Below are 18948 nucleotides of genomic sequence, written 5' to 3' on the forward strand. Positions count from 1 at the left end.
AAATGGGGTGATGAAATGAACGGAAATTTTCTTAAGGAAGAAATCTGAATGACTAAAAGGCACATGAGAAAATGCTCTTTGTCACCAATCATCAGGAGATGCAGATCAAAACAACAATGAGATGTCATCTCACACCACAGAGACTGGCACATATCCAAAAGAACAAAAGCAACAGATGTTGGCGTGGATGTGGGGCACTCTCTTTGAGTGAACTTTTAAGTCTGCTCATCTCTCCCTCTAAGGGTTAAGTGTTAGAAACTTCATTTAAAAGCCTCACCTTTAATATTATTATTATTATTGTGGATTCTTTTGCCTCACCCGATGGTGCTTAGGGGCCCTCATGGCTCTGTACCTGGGACTCTCTCTGCAGTCCTGGGAGACTGTGTGGTACCCCAGACTGGACTCAAAACTCCTACATGCAGAGCACATGCTCAGTCCATCGCACTCTCTTGGGCCCGAAAACTCACCTTTTAGATGAAAGAGGTGTGTGTTGTTACCTTTGGAAATTTTACAATCGACTTTAAGAAAATAAACTTGAAATGCACTGTGATATATATCCAGGGTATATATGTATATGTCTGTGTGTGTATGATTCAAATATATGACTTGTATATGCAGATATATGTCCCTAACATTTTTCTATCTACAAATATTGAATCAAAGTGTGTCTGTCTTTACCATGTGGGAAAAACTTTCATGATATTTAGATTTAAACATACATCTTAATTTTGATGTTGAAGACACAGACTACACAGACTTTAAACACATAAATATACATCAGTGATTTTCTCCTATAATGTATTTTTTAAAAAATAAGATGAAAAAATAAATTAGTTGGAAGATATTTAATTTGTAAAGATCAGAGGACGCCTTGGAGCATAATCCTGGAACTGAGATGAATCCTCAAGTTACTAGGGCATGTTGAATTTAAGCTGAGTTTGATCAAATCAGTGTCCCCAAATGATTTGGATATATTTTTCATCTAACTGGCCGAACTTCACTGACATCATTCAGTTGAGTGTCTAGATAATAATACATCTTTCAGGTAGATTGGCTGCCACACTTCTCTTTCTTGTCAGAGAAACAATGATACTGATGATCATTGACGACTTTAAATTACTTCCCTGAGGTAGCAGCCAAGGCAAGAAATGCTCCTTATTCCCTAACTTCAAGTTAAATGGTTTAAATTTGGATATGCAACACTTGAAAACATCAGTACCTCTTCTTGAACTGCTACTTAATTACTACCAATATTTCCATTTTATAGGCCTCAGGTGTTCATATTTGTACAATAATGGAGTGACAAATCTACAAACCACTTCACTGCTTACAGTTTTCAATTTTGTTTTAAAATTCAAGTGCCTTCCTCTACCCTCAATGCATCATACTTTGTGACTGTGGGAAAATAATGGGCCCTCTCAGGAGAGAAGCTGCGTGGCCGCCCTATGAGGGATGTCAAGTAGTTTCTCCCAAAGAGTTGGCTGTGAGTGTCACAGCTCTTATGTTTACTGCCTGCTAACGCGGGCTGAACAGCTCTCACGCTGCCTGTGCCTGCCTGGCTGTGATCGTGAGTGGGGCATGGAAGTTACTTCCAGCACTCCATACTTCATTTCATGGATTGCATGGATTGTTTGACTGGTATCAAGCAGCTGATTTTGCTCCACCGTCTCATCTGAAAAGTGAAGAGCTTGGAAAGAAGGGGTTACCACAACTCCACCTGCTTTTAGCATATTTCTGAGGGATGGGAAGTACCATCAACATCAGCCTATCCATCTTTCTCAGGATCTTATCAACAGTGAACAGTTATTCTGAGCATCACAAGATACAAGACATGTTTATTGGCCTGAGAAGTTTTGCCTTTGATATACAGTCACTACTTACCATGTACTGAGCACTGTAAAAAGTTCTTTATGTGGATATCTTATATAATTATCATGACTGTCTTACAAAGGGGGAAACTAAGGCATGAAGGAGTTTGTTGTTGTTGTTTAGTAAGTTTTCTGGGTAGAGTGGCAAAGCTATCAATTTTAATCAAGTATTTGGGTTATAGGGCCTCTAGTATTAACTACTGTATTATATTGCTCCCAGTATGCTTAAAAATAAATTTAAACGAGACGCTTACAGTTGAATAAAGATTTTGCAAATCAAAGATAGCATCATTTTCATGGCAGTACAGATTATTAATTCAGACCCAATTTTCTATAGCTAAATGAACTTTTTTATTTATTTTGTCTATTTTCATGAAATTTGGTAATAGAACCATTGTTTCATTTTATCATTTTACTCTTTAAGAAACATTAGTCAGTCAGTGGTGCTTGGTTGAGAAGGGTAAGGCAGACTTTAGGTGGGACCCTCATGATCATTATAAGAACCATTGCAATGAGGATTTTCCTGGTAAGGAAAAAAGATGGGGCAGATTAGTGAAAGCAGAAGGTCTAAGTGGTAATTTATATTCAAGGAGTGAGGCTCAGGGGCTGAGACAAATGGGTTGAGGGGCCATTTTTTCTGTAATGTGATGACACTAAAACATTGGTGGTGAGTGCAGTGACATACACCTAGACAGGTATGAAATTGTACACCAAACTACAGCATTGGAAACTAATAGCAAATCAAAATTGGATTAAAAAACTAGAAAGCAATTAACTATAAATCAGTGTAACTAATTTTGAAGTTTCTGACTATCCTTAATTAAATTGAATTCTTTTTCTCTTTTCTTTGGATAAGAGAAGAATTTCCATGAATTTACCTTCATTATTAAAACTAGTATTTCATTAACCATAAAAGATCTATATTTATTTTCTTGAGCTTCAGATAAGATGGTTGGTCAACAAGTTGTGGTCTTGTTTTATTAAAAGTGCTTAAAGATGTGCAATTTTAGATTCCATTGGTCTTTCTGGGACAGGCATTGGGGACTGAGGACTCTGAGGTCAGTTGCTTGACTTTTCCTTGGTTATCTTGACTCTTTGTCCTTCTCAGCAGGAAGCACAGATGAGGCTTTCGTACAATTTAGAGTTTCTTATTTATTTATTTATTTATTTTTGTTTTTTGGGTCACACCTGGCAATGCACAGGGGTTACTCCTGGCTCATGCACTCAGGAATTACTCCTGGCTGTGCTCCGGGGACCATATGGGATGCTGGGATTTGAACCCGGGTTGTCTGCGTGCAAGGCAAACTCCCTACCTGCTGTGCTATTTCTCCAGCCCCACAATTTAAAATTTCGTACTCCTTCTCATATCCAAGTTTCTTTCCCATTCCTTCCAATTCCTTACCAAGACCATTTTGTAATATTAGAAGGAAAGGATACAGTTTGAATATCTTTTTTTTTAAGTTGGGAAGTTAGATTATGTTTTTTTCTTTTTGGGTCACACCCAGCGATGCACGGGGGTTACTCCTGGCTTTGCACTCAGGAATTACTCCTGGCAGTGCTCGGGGGACCATATGGAATGCTGAGAATCAAACCCAGGTCAGCTGCTTGCAAGGCAAATGCCCTACCACTGTACTATCCCTCCAGCCCCAGGAAGTTAGATTATTATTGCGGTTCTATCTTTGTTGTGTTGGCGTTGTTAACCACAACTAGTTGGCAGATGCTCATTCTTAAAGTAATGTAGGATATGCATAACTAGGTTTACAGATTGATCAGAGATATAGAATTTTGTGATGTCATTTGCAGCTAAAGCTGGTGAGGTAGCCATCTTTGGCTACCTTATCTTTCAGTGAAACACTGAACTGCAGGTTCAGGGCTGGGCCAAGAGGAAGTGTGATGATGACAACATGAAAACAGAATGTTATAGCAGTGCTTTGACTTTGGTGCTTTTGCTACACATTTGCCTTGCTGCGCGTATACATTCTATACAAGTTGGACCAAGTTGGAAAGAGCAAATATTGGCGGAATGGTGTATCCAGATGTGGATTTCTGCTCTGAGGTACTCTGATTGAGAAAGAAATCCATGTTTGAGGAAGACATTTGGCTTGATCTCACATACTTGTTCTAAGCTGTTGACTGAATGGTTTAAATCTCACCCTTAACATCCAGTGAGTGTTTAACCTTGAATAATGATTTTCATTTTAAAACTGTTTCTACAGCTGGAGAGTGGGAGCAGCTGAACTTAAATCTCATTGGGATGTAAAAGTCACAGGAAGTGTGCTTGTGAAAGAATCAGCATCACTGCTGGCATGTAGTGAGAGAATGTGCAATAAATAATACTTTTCACCATTGTTTTTAGTCTTGGTAATGAACCCAAAGCTAGTATTGAAGAGCTACTATAACTACAGACGTCTGGTAGTGCAAGAGGCAGAGGCAGATTCTCTTTAGGCCTAAGCAGGGTTAAGCTTCCATACTCCTCACTTGTACACCCTTGCTCCCTAATCTTGTATTTTATTCTTTGTTTTCTTTGTTCAAAGAAGACCTAAAGACAGTCCATGGCAGTTAGAAAGATGTTCTTAAAATCTTACTATTAAAGAAATAAAATAGCAACAACAGTGGAATATCATTTCAAACTAGTGAGTATTGCTACTATCCAAAAGGAAAGAAATAACAAGTGTTGGGAGAAGTGGAGAGAAGGAAATCCCCACACATTGTCAAGGATATAGCTTGGTGCAGCCACATGGAAAGCAATATGAGATGCCTCAAAAACTGAAAGTACAGATTCCATCTGACCCAGCTATTTCACTTGTAGATACTTACTTTAGAAAATCACACCACTAGTTTGGAGAGATATATGCACCCTCCACTCATTGTTGCATTTTGTACAATCACAAACTGGAAGTAACCTAAGTGCCTATAGAATGATGAAAGGATAAAGAAGATGTGATGCATTTACACAATGGAATGCTTATTAAACTATAAAAATACAAAATCTTGAATGTATCTGAAAGATATTAGATTTAGTGAAATAACTAATTGGTGAGAAACAAACACTATTTTCTTTCACCCATATGTTATCACTGTATCGCTGTCATCCATTGCTCATTGATTTGCTCAAGCAGGCAACATTAACGTCTCCATTTGTTCCTGTTGTGTTCAGGGTCAGGGGAATGTGGCCCATTATTGTTACTGTTTTTGGCATATCGGATATGCCATGGGTAGTTTGCCAGGCTCTGCTGTGCGAGATTCTACATTGCTCTCTTCTGGGAGTTTTGTTTTATAGTTTCTGGATCTTGGCCATTGATGAAATTTCATAGCACCAGGGGTGGTTTGTGGGTGTGGCTGCCAAACTCCTGGAAAACTGGGGATCTGGGTGGAGGAGGTCCAGTTCTGATCCAAACAGGCTTGGAGATCTCAGCCACACGTCCCGCATACCTGGGTTCCTCTGCTGGTTCCTTCATGTGTGAGTATCATTTGAGTGTGTGGAGAGTGGCCTTGAGTATGGCTGTGGCTGGGTTCTGGAGGTTTTTAGCTGACTCGGTTCTGTTTGGGGTGGGGAGGGAAACTCAACCCTTTCCGAGGGGGCCCCGGTGAAGACAGCCTGGTACAGGGGCAGAGGTTCTGTGCATATGTTATATAGAGAGAAAATAAACAAATGATCTAAAAAAACCATAAATAAGTCCAAAAGGGCTGGGGGAAGAAGGGTGGGTAAATGTGCAGTGGCATACACAGGGTAGGGCATCAACTTATAGAATACAAGTGCATGATATTCTGCATAGTTGTACAATCACAGATTGGTATGGTCAGATACAGGATTGAACATGCAGTGGACATGCATATATTTAGTATAATATATGCACATGTTAATTTTCAATGCTACATACCTGCATTAAAAACGTGGGGGAAATACATAACCAAATGACAGTATTTCATGTGAAAGCAATATGTTGTTTCTCAAGAAAACAGAAAATGCTATGTGTGCTTAGAAAGTCTGGTTGAAAGGGTCTTACGTATAGTACTGGTTCTGGGGTGTGCTGTGTGGTGGGACATGAGGTCAGCCATGATTTCAGCATGGAACTGAAAAGTCACATTTGTGCCTGGTAGAAGGAGCAGACGTCCCATGTGCAAGGAGTCAGGAATGTCCTGCTGATTTTAAGTTTTTCAGTATATACTGCTATGATGTAGTTAGCAAAGAGAGGTGACTTGTATGTAAAGACCTTGAGAGGCCATAGTTGTGATGTCAGGAAAACAAATTGCTCTGAAATGAAGTTGTGTGAGCTTGGTGATGTTTGAGGCAATGACTCTGCATTGGTTGAGAGGTAGAGAGGGATAATTAAAGGTGGTATTTGTCTCTGTCTCTTATATAAAGCTGTTTGGTGTTTGGGTCCGGGCAAAAGAGAATTTTGAGAACTCTGGCCTGCAGGTCACAGATGGAAGCCTCTATAAGATGGCGGCAGTGAGGCCTTAAGGCAGTATCCAGGATGTCGTGACAGGGGGCTGAGGAAGGCCTGACCCACCTGATGTGAAAGATGGGGGCTGAGTAAGGGGCAGGTGTCTATTCAAAACTAAGTAATCTCCTTCCAAAAGTCTTTATCAATCAAAGACACACATGGTCTTATCCCTACAAGACACATACCGTCACATGAGTTATCTCTAGGTATCTGCTGTTCACTAAGAACAAGACCTTGAATTACTGTAGGGAGGGAGAGGAAGCAAGCCAGCAGGATTGTTTTTAAGAGAAGTCAAAACAATCAGTTAGAAACAGCAAACACAATCTGTCTTTGTGCAGAAGTGCATTTGAAGGATAGAAAGTCTGCAGAGGGTTGTGTTTATGGAGTATCTGCTCATAACGTATCATTTTTTAAGAATTAGAACTCATCATAAGTAAGAACATTTTGTGTTCAGAATTTTGTTGAAATTTTATCAGGAACTCTTGAAAACCTAATACTTAGGACAAGAAGAGGTGAGAGGGGGCCGGAGCGATAGCACAGCGGGTAGGGCGTTTGCCTTGCACGCGGCCGACCCGGGTTCTATCCCCGGCATCCCATATGGCCCCCCAGGCACTGCCAGGAGTAATTCCTGAGTGCAAAACCAGGAGTAACCCCTGAGCATCGCTGGGTGTGACCCAAAAAGCAAAAAAAAAAGAAGAGGTGAGAGGAAGTTGGGAAGAGGATAATAATGAGAGCCAACTATGGGAATCTCAGGACTAGGACTGCAGTGTTAAATGACAATAGTCCTGACCTTCAGAGAGTCTGCTTACAGAAGTGAATTGCAGTCTAGTGGATAAGAGGAAGGACAGGGAAATTTGTCTGAGGGAAGGGGGAGGGGTCAAATTCACCCCTGGGGGTGTGTGGTGTAGGTTTAAGGAAAGTGTCTTGGAGACATTAATATCTAAGCTAAGTCATGATGGCCTCTTAGGGGGCTCAGAGAGAGAGACATGATCAGCAGACACCAGCGGGGCAGTAGTTCAGCTGCATTAATATGTTTTCATCTTCATGGCTCATATTTTCATATAGGGTGAACGTGTTTCTCCAAAATAGTAATCAGTTTCTCCAGACTTATTGGTTGAATAATTAGTTGATTTCCAGCTCATTTGCATTAAAAAATTAGGATGGCCTACTTCTGACCTGCTCTTCTTTATTCTTTGCTTTTTCTGTTCCACCCTGTTCTATACCACCTGCAGGAGCTCTCTGAATTTATCTTGCATTCAGTTGGTTAGATTATTTTTAGGTGTTTTATGTTTCCTTTCATTGTAAGTGAGGTATTTTTCTATTTTATTTAGCACATTTGAGATAGTGCTGAAGAACTTTAATGCTATCGATTTATAAACACTTACTGTGCTTTTCTCTGAGCTGTTCTCTGTTCAATAACTTTCATTATTCTGCTACATTTGATAGATACTTGATTTCCACCCTTAACTAATGCTTTTGTTTTCCTCCTCATAATGGCCATTCTTTTTATGTGTTGGCTGCCATCACACCTGTTAAAACTTTCATAGCAATAGTAAATAGTGGAAAAGTGGAAATTGTTCTCATCTTTTCCAGACTTTAAGGGAATTTCTCTTGTGGAGTTTTTGTTTTGTTTTGTTTTTTGTTGTTGTTGTTTTTACCACACTCAGTTTTGCTCAGGGCTTACTCCTGGTTCTGTGCATAGGGGTCACTCCTGACAGGGTTCAAGGGACTATATAAATACTAGGGATCAAATCCAGGTTCGCTGCATGCAAGGCAGGCCCCCATCCACTGTACTACTGACCATTGTGGTGTTTTAATATTAAATATGATAATATTTTTGAGACATAATTTTCCTATGGTAAGACAATAATTGATTAGCTCTCTATTCCACTTAGATTGGCCTGACTCTTTCTATATAATACCACATTCCTTAGTAATGGTCCTTCTTTGGATTTTGTTTTGTTGGGGGCTAAGGGGATTCCCAGGTGGTGATCAGGGGACCCAAGGACCACTCCTGGACAATTGATTCAGTTCTGTGGCCTGAAAATGTGGTGTTGCCGAGATACTTTAGTGCTGGAGACTATCTGAATTATCCTGGTGGGGTTTGGAGATCTCCAGAGCTCTGCCTTAAAAACTTCAGAGGACTGCATGATGCCAGGAGTTAAATGTGGGTCAGATGCATGCCCTAACCTCTTTTCTGTCTCCCTGGCACACATTATGGTGCTTTGTAAGAGCATTGTAGTCCATAATGGATGTAGACAAATCTCCCCACCTCCTTTGCCTCCAAAACAGTATTATTTGCACTTTACTTATGTTATTATTTTTATAAAATTTTATCAACTTCCACTGGAATCCTTACAGTGATCATATTACATTTAACATAAGTTTGATAAAATTGATACCTGTATGTCTTATTTATCCTCATTTTCATTTAAGAAACACATGTAACTTTTCATTCTTATTGCTAAGAGTTTTCTTAACTATGAAAAATTCTTGATTTTATCATACAGACAAGTACTTGTAATAGTAACTTTCAAAAGTAACAAAAGAAAGTGTTTACTTTCTTGCTTTACATGTATTTCTAATTCTTTACCATTGCCCCTTAATACAATAGAGAAGGCTTCAGGATTATATTATCATCTTCCAATCTCATTGTCCAAGATAAGATACATCCCCTGAGGTAGATGTTGGCTATTTACTTTTTTATTCATTTTTTTGAGACCAGGTTAGTAGCATTTTTAATTTACCAAATATTGCATCATGAATAAATAGTGAAATGCTTTTTCTTTATCTTTATACCTGCAAGTCCTATAGGTTGTACTCAATCCCTTAACCTGGTCTTTGTGGTCCCTTCAACCCTTTCCATGTCATTCAAGGTAACTTCCTCTGTCTTCCTCATATATCCTAGGTCATTCTTCTTCAGGACCTGAATACTGGCTCTTTCCATTCTCCTTTTCCTCATATATTCTGATGTCTCACTGTCTTAACTCTTCCAAATCTGTGCTCAGATATCAACTTCACAGGAGGTCCACTCTGACTGCACCATTAAAAATGATCATTCAACATGCAACATTGCTCAGCCCCAGTCCTTCTTTCTTTATTCCTTGTCATCATTTATATTTACTGTCACTCTTGCAGCTAAAGAATTTTAGTTCTGTTCAGAGAGGACTCTATCTTTGGCTTCTTTGTCTCTATAATGGTTAACAAATGGTCAGAATTGAATAAGTATTTCTTATATAGATAAGATGAATAAATTTTTTTTTTTTTTTGCTTTTTTGGGTCACACCCAGCGATGCTCAGGGGTTACTCCTGGCTTTGCACTCAGGAATTACTCCTGGCGGTGCTTGGGGGACCATATGGGATGCCGGGGATCGAACCCGGGTCGGCCGCGTGCAAGGCAAACGCCCTACCCGCTGTGCTATCGCTCCGGCCCCAAGATGAATAAATTTATTGAGAAAATAATATTGTTTCTATTCTGCCATCTGTTCTTCCAGAACTTTAAACAAAGGGTCTTTCAGGAGAAACTGGTTAGTGTTGTGTCTTAGTGGGGCTTTCTAGAATAATCTGGGAATCCATGTTGAAATAGTTTGCCCCGCTGATTTTTCAAGACCCCTATGTTCTTAAGATTGCTGTTTGATGTTAGAAGAGAGACAGGTTTGAGCGGTTTAGTTCCATTCTTGGACCATCTACAGGTTAAACAGCCCCTAACTTCTAAAAATTTGAGAGGGCTTTTATTCCCCCTTCACATTTACATGATACAGAATTTCTTTTTCACATTTTCTCCAAGTGAATCTTTGCCCCATCACTGTGGTGTTCAGCATGTGGTAGCTCCAATTGAACAAGTAGAAAGAAAGTAGAAAGAAGAAAGTAGAAAGAAAACAGTAATTTTGTAAATAATAATTTACTAGTTTAAAACATATCAAAGTTTTTTTTTAAAAAACTTTAAAAAAGTGTTATTTTAAAAATCAAGACCTGTTTTCCCCCCCATACCTCTGCAAGATTAAAGGAAACCAAAGAGATGCTAATTAAACACAATGCCTAATCTTGGATTGGGTCCAAGAAAATCGGCAAATGTCATCACTATCACTATCACTGTCATCCCATTGATTGTCGATATGCTCGAGCAGGCCCAGTACCTCCTCCATTCATCCTAGCCCTGAGATTTTAGCAGCCTCTTTTTACTCATCCTTCCCAACAGTGCTGCATTAGAGGCTCTTTCAGAGTCAGGAGAATGAGACCTATCATTATTACTGTATTTGGCATATGAATATGCCAGGCTTTCCCATGTGGGCAGGAAGCTCTTGGTAGTTTGCCAGGTTCTCTGAGAGGGAGAACTAGGCTATAAGATGTCTGTGCTTTCGGGAGCTTGGTTTTATAGGTTTATAGGATTTATAGTTTTATAGGACATTAATAGGAAAATTGGCAACTATAGAGACTCTAGATTGAATTGTTGGGTAATGCCCAACGGTAACTATCTAGTGACAGATGACGTCCTGCTCTGTTGACAGTCACCTACTCTATTTGACTACCTTGTCTCAGCTTGAATGAGCTTGTACTCATCGTGTTTATCTTTGTCGTGAGCACAAAGTAGATCTATCTTTTCTCAGTATTTGAATCATTTAAGTAGTTGAGGCCAGTCAGTCTGACTCCTTCCAGTCTCTGACCAGCTTAGACCTTCCAGCCATTCCAAGAAAACCCTGTAGAAACTAGGTTCTGGCACTGTCATAAAACTGGAATCACAGTGTAGCTAGCCATGTGAAGTTTTTGATCTCCTAATATATATATATATATATATATATATATATATATATATCTTACATTAATGTGGCATAGTAGATACAGTGATTTATTAAGTGTTGGACACTACCAGGTGTGAATAAATAGAAGGGCATGCCTAAATGAAATGTGCCTGAAGACAGGAACTGAGTTGTACCTAATTTTGGAAAAATAGGCTTGCTTGGTGCAGAGTGACCACAAAACCTCTGTCAAAACAAACAATCACAGTATCTGCAATGTGCAAGAAAGCAAAGTGCAATTAAATGAGGCATACCTTCAGGCTCTCCTCTGTGTGCTCTGCCTTGTTCTTGCTTCTTGTAAAGATTGACAGGTCACCATATGACAGAACCTTTCAGAATACGTGGAAAGCAATCATTGTACAAATATGACCTGCTAATCTGGCTTTGAAACAATTTCCACACTCTAGAGCTGAATACATTGATTGAGTCCTAGTGTTCTAATAATACTGTTATATAAGGATAATTATTACAGCACTTAACATATATTGAACATATGTAGTATAATAAACTTCTCTAAGCACCATTTATCGGACGTTCTACTTAGTCTTTACAAAGTGATAAAGTAGATCATAAGATTTACAGGTGGAAAATTATCTATCCCAGGATTGTGGTCTATAGCAAAGGTATAGCTATGCACCCATAATCATATTGTAGTACAAACAGCTAGAGAAATGGATATAACATATTGCTAAACTTTATTTTTAATACCAAGATTTTTTTCAATCACGTCCATTTTTTTTTCTTTTTGCATCACACCCAGTGACACTCAGGGGTCACTCCTGGCTCATGCACTTAGGAATTACCCCTGGCAGTGCTCAGGGGATCATATGGGATGCTGGGAATCAAACCCAGGTTGGCCGCATGCAAGGCAAACGCCCTACCCGCTGTGCTCCAGTCTACAATCACTTCCATTTAAACTTTAAATTGATGGGAAATCCCTGATGTCTGCACAAAGTACTATAATTTAGTGGAATTGTAACATCTTCCATGACACTTAAAATCACATTTAATGCCTTATTTGATACAAACACACATTTATGTACTGACTTTATCAGCCCTTTGACATTGTATAAAATCAATAAACAGAAATAGAGAGTGAATAACCAAAGAGGAATACACAGGTCTTGCATCACCCACAGGGTGATACAGAGGGGCCTGGGGCAGGGTGGAAGGAGGGGTGTTCCACCAGCCTCCCAGCTGATGACAGATAACACAATTCTGCCAGTGACCAGCCACTATACTTTCAGCTCCGTTTTCTTCAGTGGATTCGGCTTACAACAGTCCTTCTCAGAGTTGTTAAAGAATGACCTCTCAGTGTCTCTGTTGCAAGCTATAATGCCCAGAAGTAGAGAGAGTGTATGAGGAATATTGTCTGCCATAGAGGCAGGGGGAGGGTAGGAAAGGGGGGGTATACCCGGGATATTGGTGGTGGGGAATGTGCACTGGTGGAGGGATGGGTGTTTGATCATTGTGAGATTGTAACCCAAACATGAAAGCTTGTAACTACCTCACAGTGATTCAATAAATTAAAAAAAAAAAGAATGTTCTTTCCTATTCTCTGTTGTATGTGCCAGTTCCCCACAATCACTGTTTCTTTTTTCTGGATAAGCCATTCTGTAGTGAAGTAACTGGCTACTTATTTACTTGAGAGCATTATTACAAACATGCTTATAAGTAAGTTCCCTCTATTTCCAGAAGCCCTGGCAGCCTGCTCACCTCCCATTCTTCTGCCAATGTAAGCTCATCTACCGGCCATGCTCCAAAGACTTAAGTAAATCTTGAAAGAGATCACCTAACTGCAAAAATTTCTTGGATGCCCATTTCCCCGCTGAGACCTTGGGGCACTCTTGGAAGTGGGCGGACCAGCTTCTGCACAAACAAAACCCTGGCAGCCGCTCCCACACCCCAAAGCCACTGCCCAATTAAAAAGTTAACCCAGTTGGACTGCCCAGTTAAGAATTCTAGATTTTCTGGAGCACACGGCCACATCTCCAATATTGACAACACTGACATCATAGTAGTAGATGGATGGGATGTAACATAGAAACCGAACAATCTCAACTGACAGAACATTAACATAGAAGTGAAAGAACAGCTTGGGGAACCCTCAGATAAGGACTTAAAATCCCCATGGTGAGATATAACAATTTTCACCTATTTTACTCTATGGAAACATTTTATCATTCCTTTAGCCATTCAGGGATAACAAGCAATAGAAAACAAATTATTGTTGACTTGTTAGGCTTGAGGGGTGATTGGGGAAATGGAGACAATGATGGGTGGAGGGAAGGTGACAGATGTGGTGGTATTAGTGTTAGAATATTGAATGCATGTAACAAATCATCATGAACAACTTTATAAACCATGGTGTTTAAAGACAGTGGGGAAATAGCAAAACCACTCTCAGAGGCTTGAGAGAGCACAGGAGTAGGCACTTGTTTTAAATGCAGCTGACCTGGGTTCTATCCTCACACCTGCCTGGTCTCCAAGTATCACTAGGAATGATCTCAACACTGAGCCAGAAGTGACTCCTGAGCATTTCCAGGTGTGGTCCCCAAACCAAAAGAGCAGAGAACAAAAGGCGCATTCAGTACATGAGTAGTAGCAGTGGACACCAAACAGTCTGGAGGGGAAGAGAAGGAAATATTTACAGAAGGAAAAAATTGGAACAGATGAATGGCGACTTGCTCACCCTCTCACCAGAGGTGGTGGATACTACACCAGGGATAAATTGCAAAATCAGTAGGACCACAGATGGTGTCTGCTCTTTATGTCTCCAAATAGCGAGAATGTCTGCACCATTTTCAAATAACAATGAAAAGTGGCCAGATCAAAGCCACAAAAAAAAAAAATCTCACCATTTCTCAAAGTGAAAATCCAACGGGGTAGACTCTTTGACTATAATTATCTGAAAACTAGAAATTAACAACAAAAATCAGTCTTATAATATCTATGTACACTCTTGTGGAGAAAGGAAAATTGATGCTTACATTCCAGATTCATCTTAAGGGGAACTAAAAGTCTTGCAATCACCCCAAAGATGTTCTATGTATATCTCACACAGACACTCCACATGGCTTCTGTTGGTAAAACGAAGGTCAAAAGTTGAGCTGCTTGAGTTGTAAGAGAGACATATAACAGAGATGGTACAAAAGTAGAAAACCTTCAAATCTCAAGACTTAAAAAACATATTTTACCTTCCTATTGCTTTAGTTAAGTACTTAACTGAAAAGAATGTAAAAGCTTTTTCTAAACTTTAATTTAAGTATATTTGAATTCCCTTCAATGACGCTGGGATTCTCTTCTCTGTAATTATATGGAAGCTTTGTTGTCACAAGGATTACCAGAGTGGATATACTGCTGTGATACTCCCCCTTTTCATCATCTAGGTTAATTAGAATGGTTGCCTATAAAAGTATTTTATATTAAAATATACCAAGGGCTCTATAATATAAAGGGATTCATACCTAGTTAACATCTGTGATCATTCGGGTAGATCTGAATAAAATTTGAGATCATATATTTTAAATTATTCCTCAGTCATAAACAACTGATTTTATTTTCTTTAGGATTTGGAAATATCTCACCACGCACTGAAGGGGGGAAGATATTCTGCATCATCTATGCCTTACTGGGAATCCCCCTTTTTGGTTTTTTGTTGGCTGGAGTTGGAGATCAACTTGGGACCATATTTGGGAAAGGAATCGCCAAAGTGGAGGACACGTTTATTGTGAGTGTGATGATGCCTGAGTCAATATTTGTTTAGATTTTTTTTAGACAATAGTTTTTCTGTGACTTCAGATACAGTCCAACATTCAGTTATTGAATTTTTCATAACTAGTTATTGTGCCACTAAAAGCATCATTAACTCACTGTGTTAATTAAGGTACAAGAAAAAACAAATATACAGAAATAAAACATAAATCTGAAAATCATAGATTCAAATTCTAGTTGTACATTTTCTAAGGTATATTCTCTTAAGCTAGTTTTGTCTCCTTAAAATTACATTGTCAATGATACAATGTAAATAATGGTATTGACCAAAGTATAGCTCAGAGTTAGTCAAAAATTAGAAAATAACTGACAATAATTTCAATTAAAATTTTTGTTTTGCAAGCTGGGGAGATATAACAGTGAATAAAACACTTGCCTTGACTTGTGCAACCAGAATTTGATCCCTGACACCACGTGTGATCCCTGCAGCCCTCAGGAGTGATCCCGGAGCTCAGAGCTCTGACTAAGCCCTGAGAACTATTGGGTGTGTTCCAAAAACCAAAACAAAGCAAAAAGCAAAAATTAATTTTGTTACTTGTTTCTTGTCATTGGCATTATAAATGTAAATAACCATTTTGTAGAAAAATGTAATAATATACAGTTGGTGAGAGTGTAACTTGATCATGAATGTCATTGATAAAAATTTATCTGAGGTATATAACTCAGTCACACCAAAGGTTATATACACATAAAGGTATTTGTGACTTTACAGTGTCATATTAGAAATAAATAAACTGACTTTGTATGAATTTTAAGTGAAAAATAGTTATGTCATTGGAATCCCAAGCTTGTGTTCTTAAAGGAAATTATGGGAAAAGCAATGGTGGTTGAGGGTGGAGTTAGAAATGATTTGTTATTGTTATCATCACTACTACAAATACAATGTATTTATTATTCATTAATGTTTTCTTTTTATACAAAATAATCAACAAGGCATTTTTTATTGAAGTTAATGAAATAAAACTTTGGGTATTGCTTCTGTGAGTTAAATTATACTTCCAGTTTGGGGCCTTCATATATTTCACATTTAAGTTCAAAGTGGCTCTCATAGTTTTGCTCTTAGAATGGAAAGACATAGTTATTTCAGAATGGGAGAGATTTCTTTATTGGGGTATTACACCTATTTATACTGATGTTAAAAGTGCCCTGTTTATATTAATCAACAGAGCAAATTAAGCATGCTTAGTTACACCTAATTCCTCAGTGTTCATTCCACAAATTTTCAATTGCTTGCAGGATGCTGGGAGATTCTTTTACATTCAGCATTCTCATAGGTACAGAAAACAAATTCTGTTAAGGCATTTGTTAAGGCATTTGTAAAGATATGTTAAGGCATTTGCCTTGCATGTGGCTGACCCTGGCTTGATCCCTGGCACTGTAGATGGTTGGTCCACTGAGTACCTGCAGGAGTAAGCCCTGAGCCCTGCTGTATGTAATCCTCAAACCAGAAACACATTACACAGTCTACTGGTGAATATTTCCAGTGGCTCAGTATTGGGTGGCCACACTGTTCAGAAATGCTTTAAGTTCTGAAATCTGTGATCATGATAGGGTGGGGATTTGATATCTAACATTCATGAGCCTGAGGTAGATTCAGCAATACTAGTTGTTATTAGCCTCAGATGGAGAGCTGGAGACAAGCTTCTCTACATGTCGACATCACATAATACATTCTACTTCATAGGTTTCTGATTGGAGAGGTGAAAAGTTTAAGGACAGGGTCTCTGTTTATACTCAATAATACATTTCCAGCTCCCCAGAGGTTAGTTGAAACTGTGGACAGCACTGAACCTCGTATTGCCTACATACTATGTTCTTTTCTATACAGCCATACTACAATGGCTGTAGAGACATCTATTTATAGATTTATTATAGATTTATCACTGTATCATTGTCATCCCATGGTTCATCAATTTGCTCGAATGGGCGCCAGTAACGTCTCCATTTGCCCCAGCCCTGACATTTTAGTAGCCTCTCCATACTCGTCTTTCCAAATCGTGCTGTATTCAAGGCTTTCAGGGTCAGGGGAATGAGACCTGTTATTGTTACTGTATTTATCATATCAAATATGCCAGGAGGAGCTTGCCAGGCTCTGCCATGTGGGAGGGATACTTTCGGTAGCTTGCTGGGCTTTCTGAGAGGGACAGAGAATGTATATGAGAATACAAGCAAGTATGTTAAAACCAAACACATGTGTGCTGCTTTAGGTTTATCAGTGGGCTACACTATAAGAGGTTGCATGGCCGCAAAAGCAGCCACACGCTTCCAGGAGCTTTGTTTTATAGTCTTTAAAGAAACTCTTTAAAGAATAAAATAAAATAATTTAAAAACAAATTACTTTTGCAAAAGAGCCTTAACATAGTCTTATTCCTGATCTGAAAATTTCACCTTTAGATATCTTACACAATAAATATTCAAAACACAGAATTTTAGTGGCATCTCAATATCATTAAAATGGCAGAAAACTGAGTTTTCAGCTGGACTATCAACTAGACCAAGACTGATCCATTATGCAGTCTGTAACATCACTAATGTTCCTTTCAAAAAGAAATTTATGGTTTATAGGGGGAAAAATAAAGTCAAGCAATCTATAAAAATGTACCCAAAAATGTCTGAAATTTATAAAACAGTTATAGTGGTTCCCTTTAAGAGCTCAAACTATAGATTATTTTCTTCATTTTCCTCATAATTTTCCTACCCTGAGCATGTAACCATTTTAATATTTTAACATTAGATTAATGTTAAATTAATATTTTAATATTTTTAAAGGAGGTGGTAATCACCTACCCTGGCAAACTTGTTCCAGAAATCTCACTTGGAGAAGAACGAATCAGTGGTAAAGTGGAAGGTCTGAAGCTGTCCAGTTAATCCTCTGAAATGCACACACCATGCTTGGAAGAGTTGTTCTTCAAGTCAACAAAATTGTTGACCCAAAATTACAGATTTATAGATTTATTATTTATTATTTATTTATGGATGTATTATTTATTCTCTCTACACGTTCGGACAGGCCTCATGCATGAAGGTACCGGCAGAGGAACCCAGGTGTGTGTAATTCCATCAACAGTCAGCATCCAGAGACTTAAAAGCAAGCTCTCAGAAGCGCATGGCTGCAAGCTGCCGTGCAATATCTTTAGCCTACCTCTCCCTCTAGGAGAAACTGGCAAGCTTCTGAGAGTTTCCTGCCCCCATGGAACAGCCTTGCAAGCTCCCCATGGTGTATTCATATGCAAAATCCAGTAACAAGCTGGATCTCATTCCCCTGACCCTGAAGAGCCCCCAATGCAACATCCTTAGGAGGGCCGAGTTGAGATGGACTTCTAAGATCTCAGGGAAAGGACAAAATGAGATGTTACTGAGCCCGCCCGAGAAATCGGTGATAAATGGGATATTGTGATTGATTGATTGTATTATTTATTTATAGATTTATTATGGATTATAGAAATCTATTTATAGATTTACAAATAAAATAGTAGGAGATTAACAGTATAATGATAAAATAAAACAGCTATAACAATATGCCAGACTAAAAATTAAGGAAATCTTGCCTCTCTAAAATTATTTTATCATGCACTATGGAACTATGTCTTCTGACTGCAGTTGACTTCAAGTTACTGAAATCTTGGAGGAAAAGTTTTCTCCACTAACCTCTGTTGTAGCCTGATGGGGATGAAGTCTTATCTTACCTACAGATCAAATTTGATGCATCTGTTTGCAAGTTTTGTGTGTGTGTGTGTGTGTTGTTTTGGGGCCACACCCAGAGGAACTCAGGGTTTACTCTTGGCTCTGTCCCCAAGTATCTCCCCTGGCAGACTCAGAGGACCATATGAGGTGCTGGGAATTGAACTTTGGTCTTCTGCTGCAAGGCAAATATCATGCACATTGTACGATCAACTTAGCCCCTTATTGGCAAATTATAAGGCTGAAGAACAGAGTAACAATTCATCCAGTGTCATGTGAGTCCACTCTGGACTTTGTTAGTGTAAGAGTCCAACCAATCCATAATAGAAAAACAGCAGTCATGAGCAGGGGAGAAATAGGACATCAATCATTTTAGTAATT

The 18948-nt window shown here is 38.8% G+C and overlaps 1 protein-coding gene across 3 annotated transcripts in view; it reads left to right on the top strand.

The window, feature by feature from the left end:
* Positions 1-18948, top strand: part of KCNK2 (potassium two pore domain channel subfamily K member 2) — a 214529-nt gene that overhangs the window by 150714 nt on the left and 44867 nt on the right. For all 3 annotated transcript variants that reach the window (XM_055144841.1, XM_004613007.2, XM_055144842.1), the window contains exon 4: positions 14682-14842. In XM_055144841.1, coding sequence (XP_055000816.1) covers positions 14682-14842 — 161 coding nt within the window. The remainder of the gene's footprint in view (positions 1-14681; positions 14843-18948) is intronic.

The sequence above is a fragment of the Sorex araneus genome, chromosome 7 (assembly GCF_027595985.1).
Source record: "Sorex araneus isolate mSorAra2 chromosome 7, mSorAra2.pri, whole genome shotgun sequence".
NCBI classification, from domain to species: Eukaryota; Metazoa; Chordata; class Mammalia; order Eulipotyphla; family Soricidae; genus Sorex; species Sorex araneus.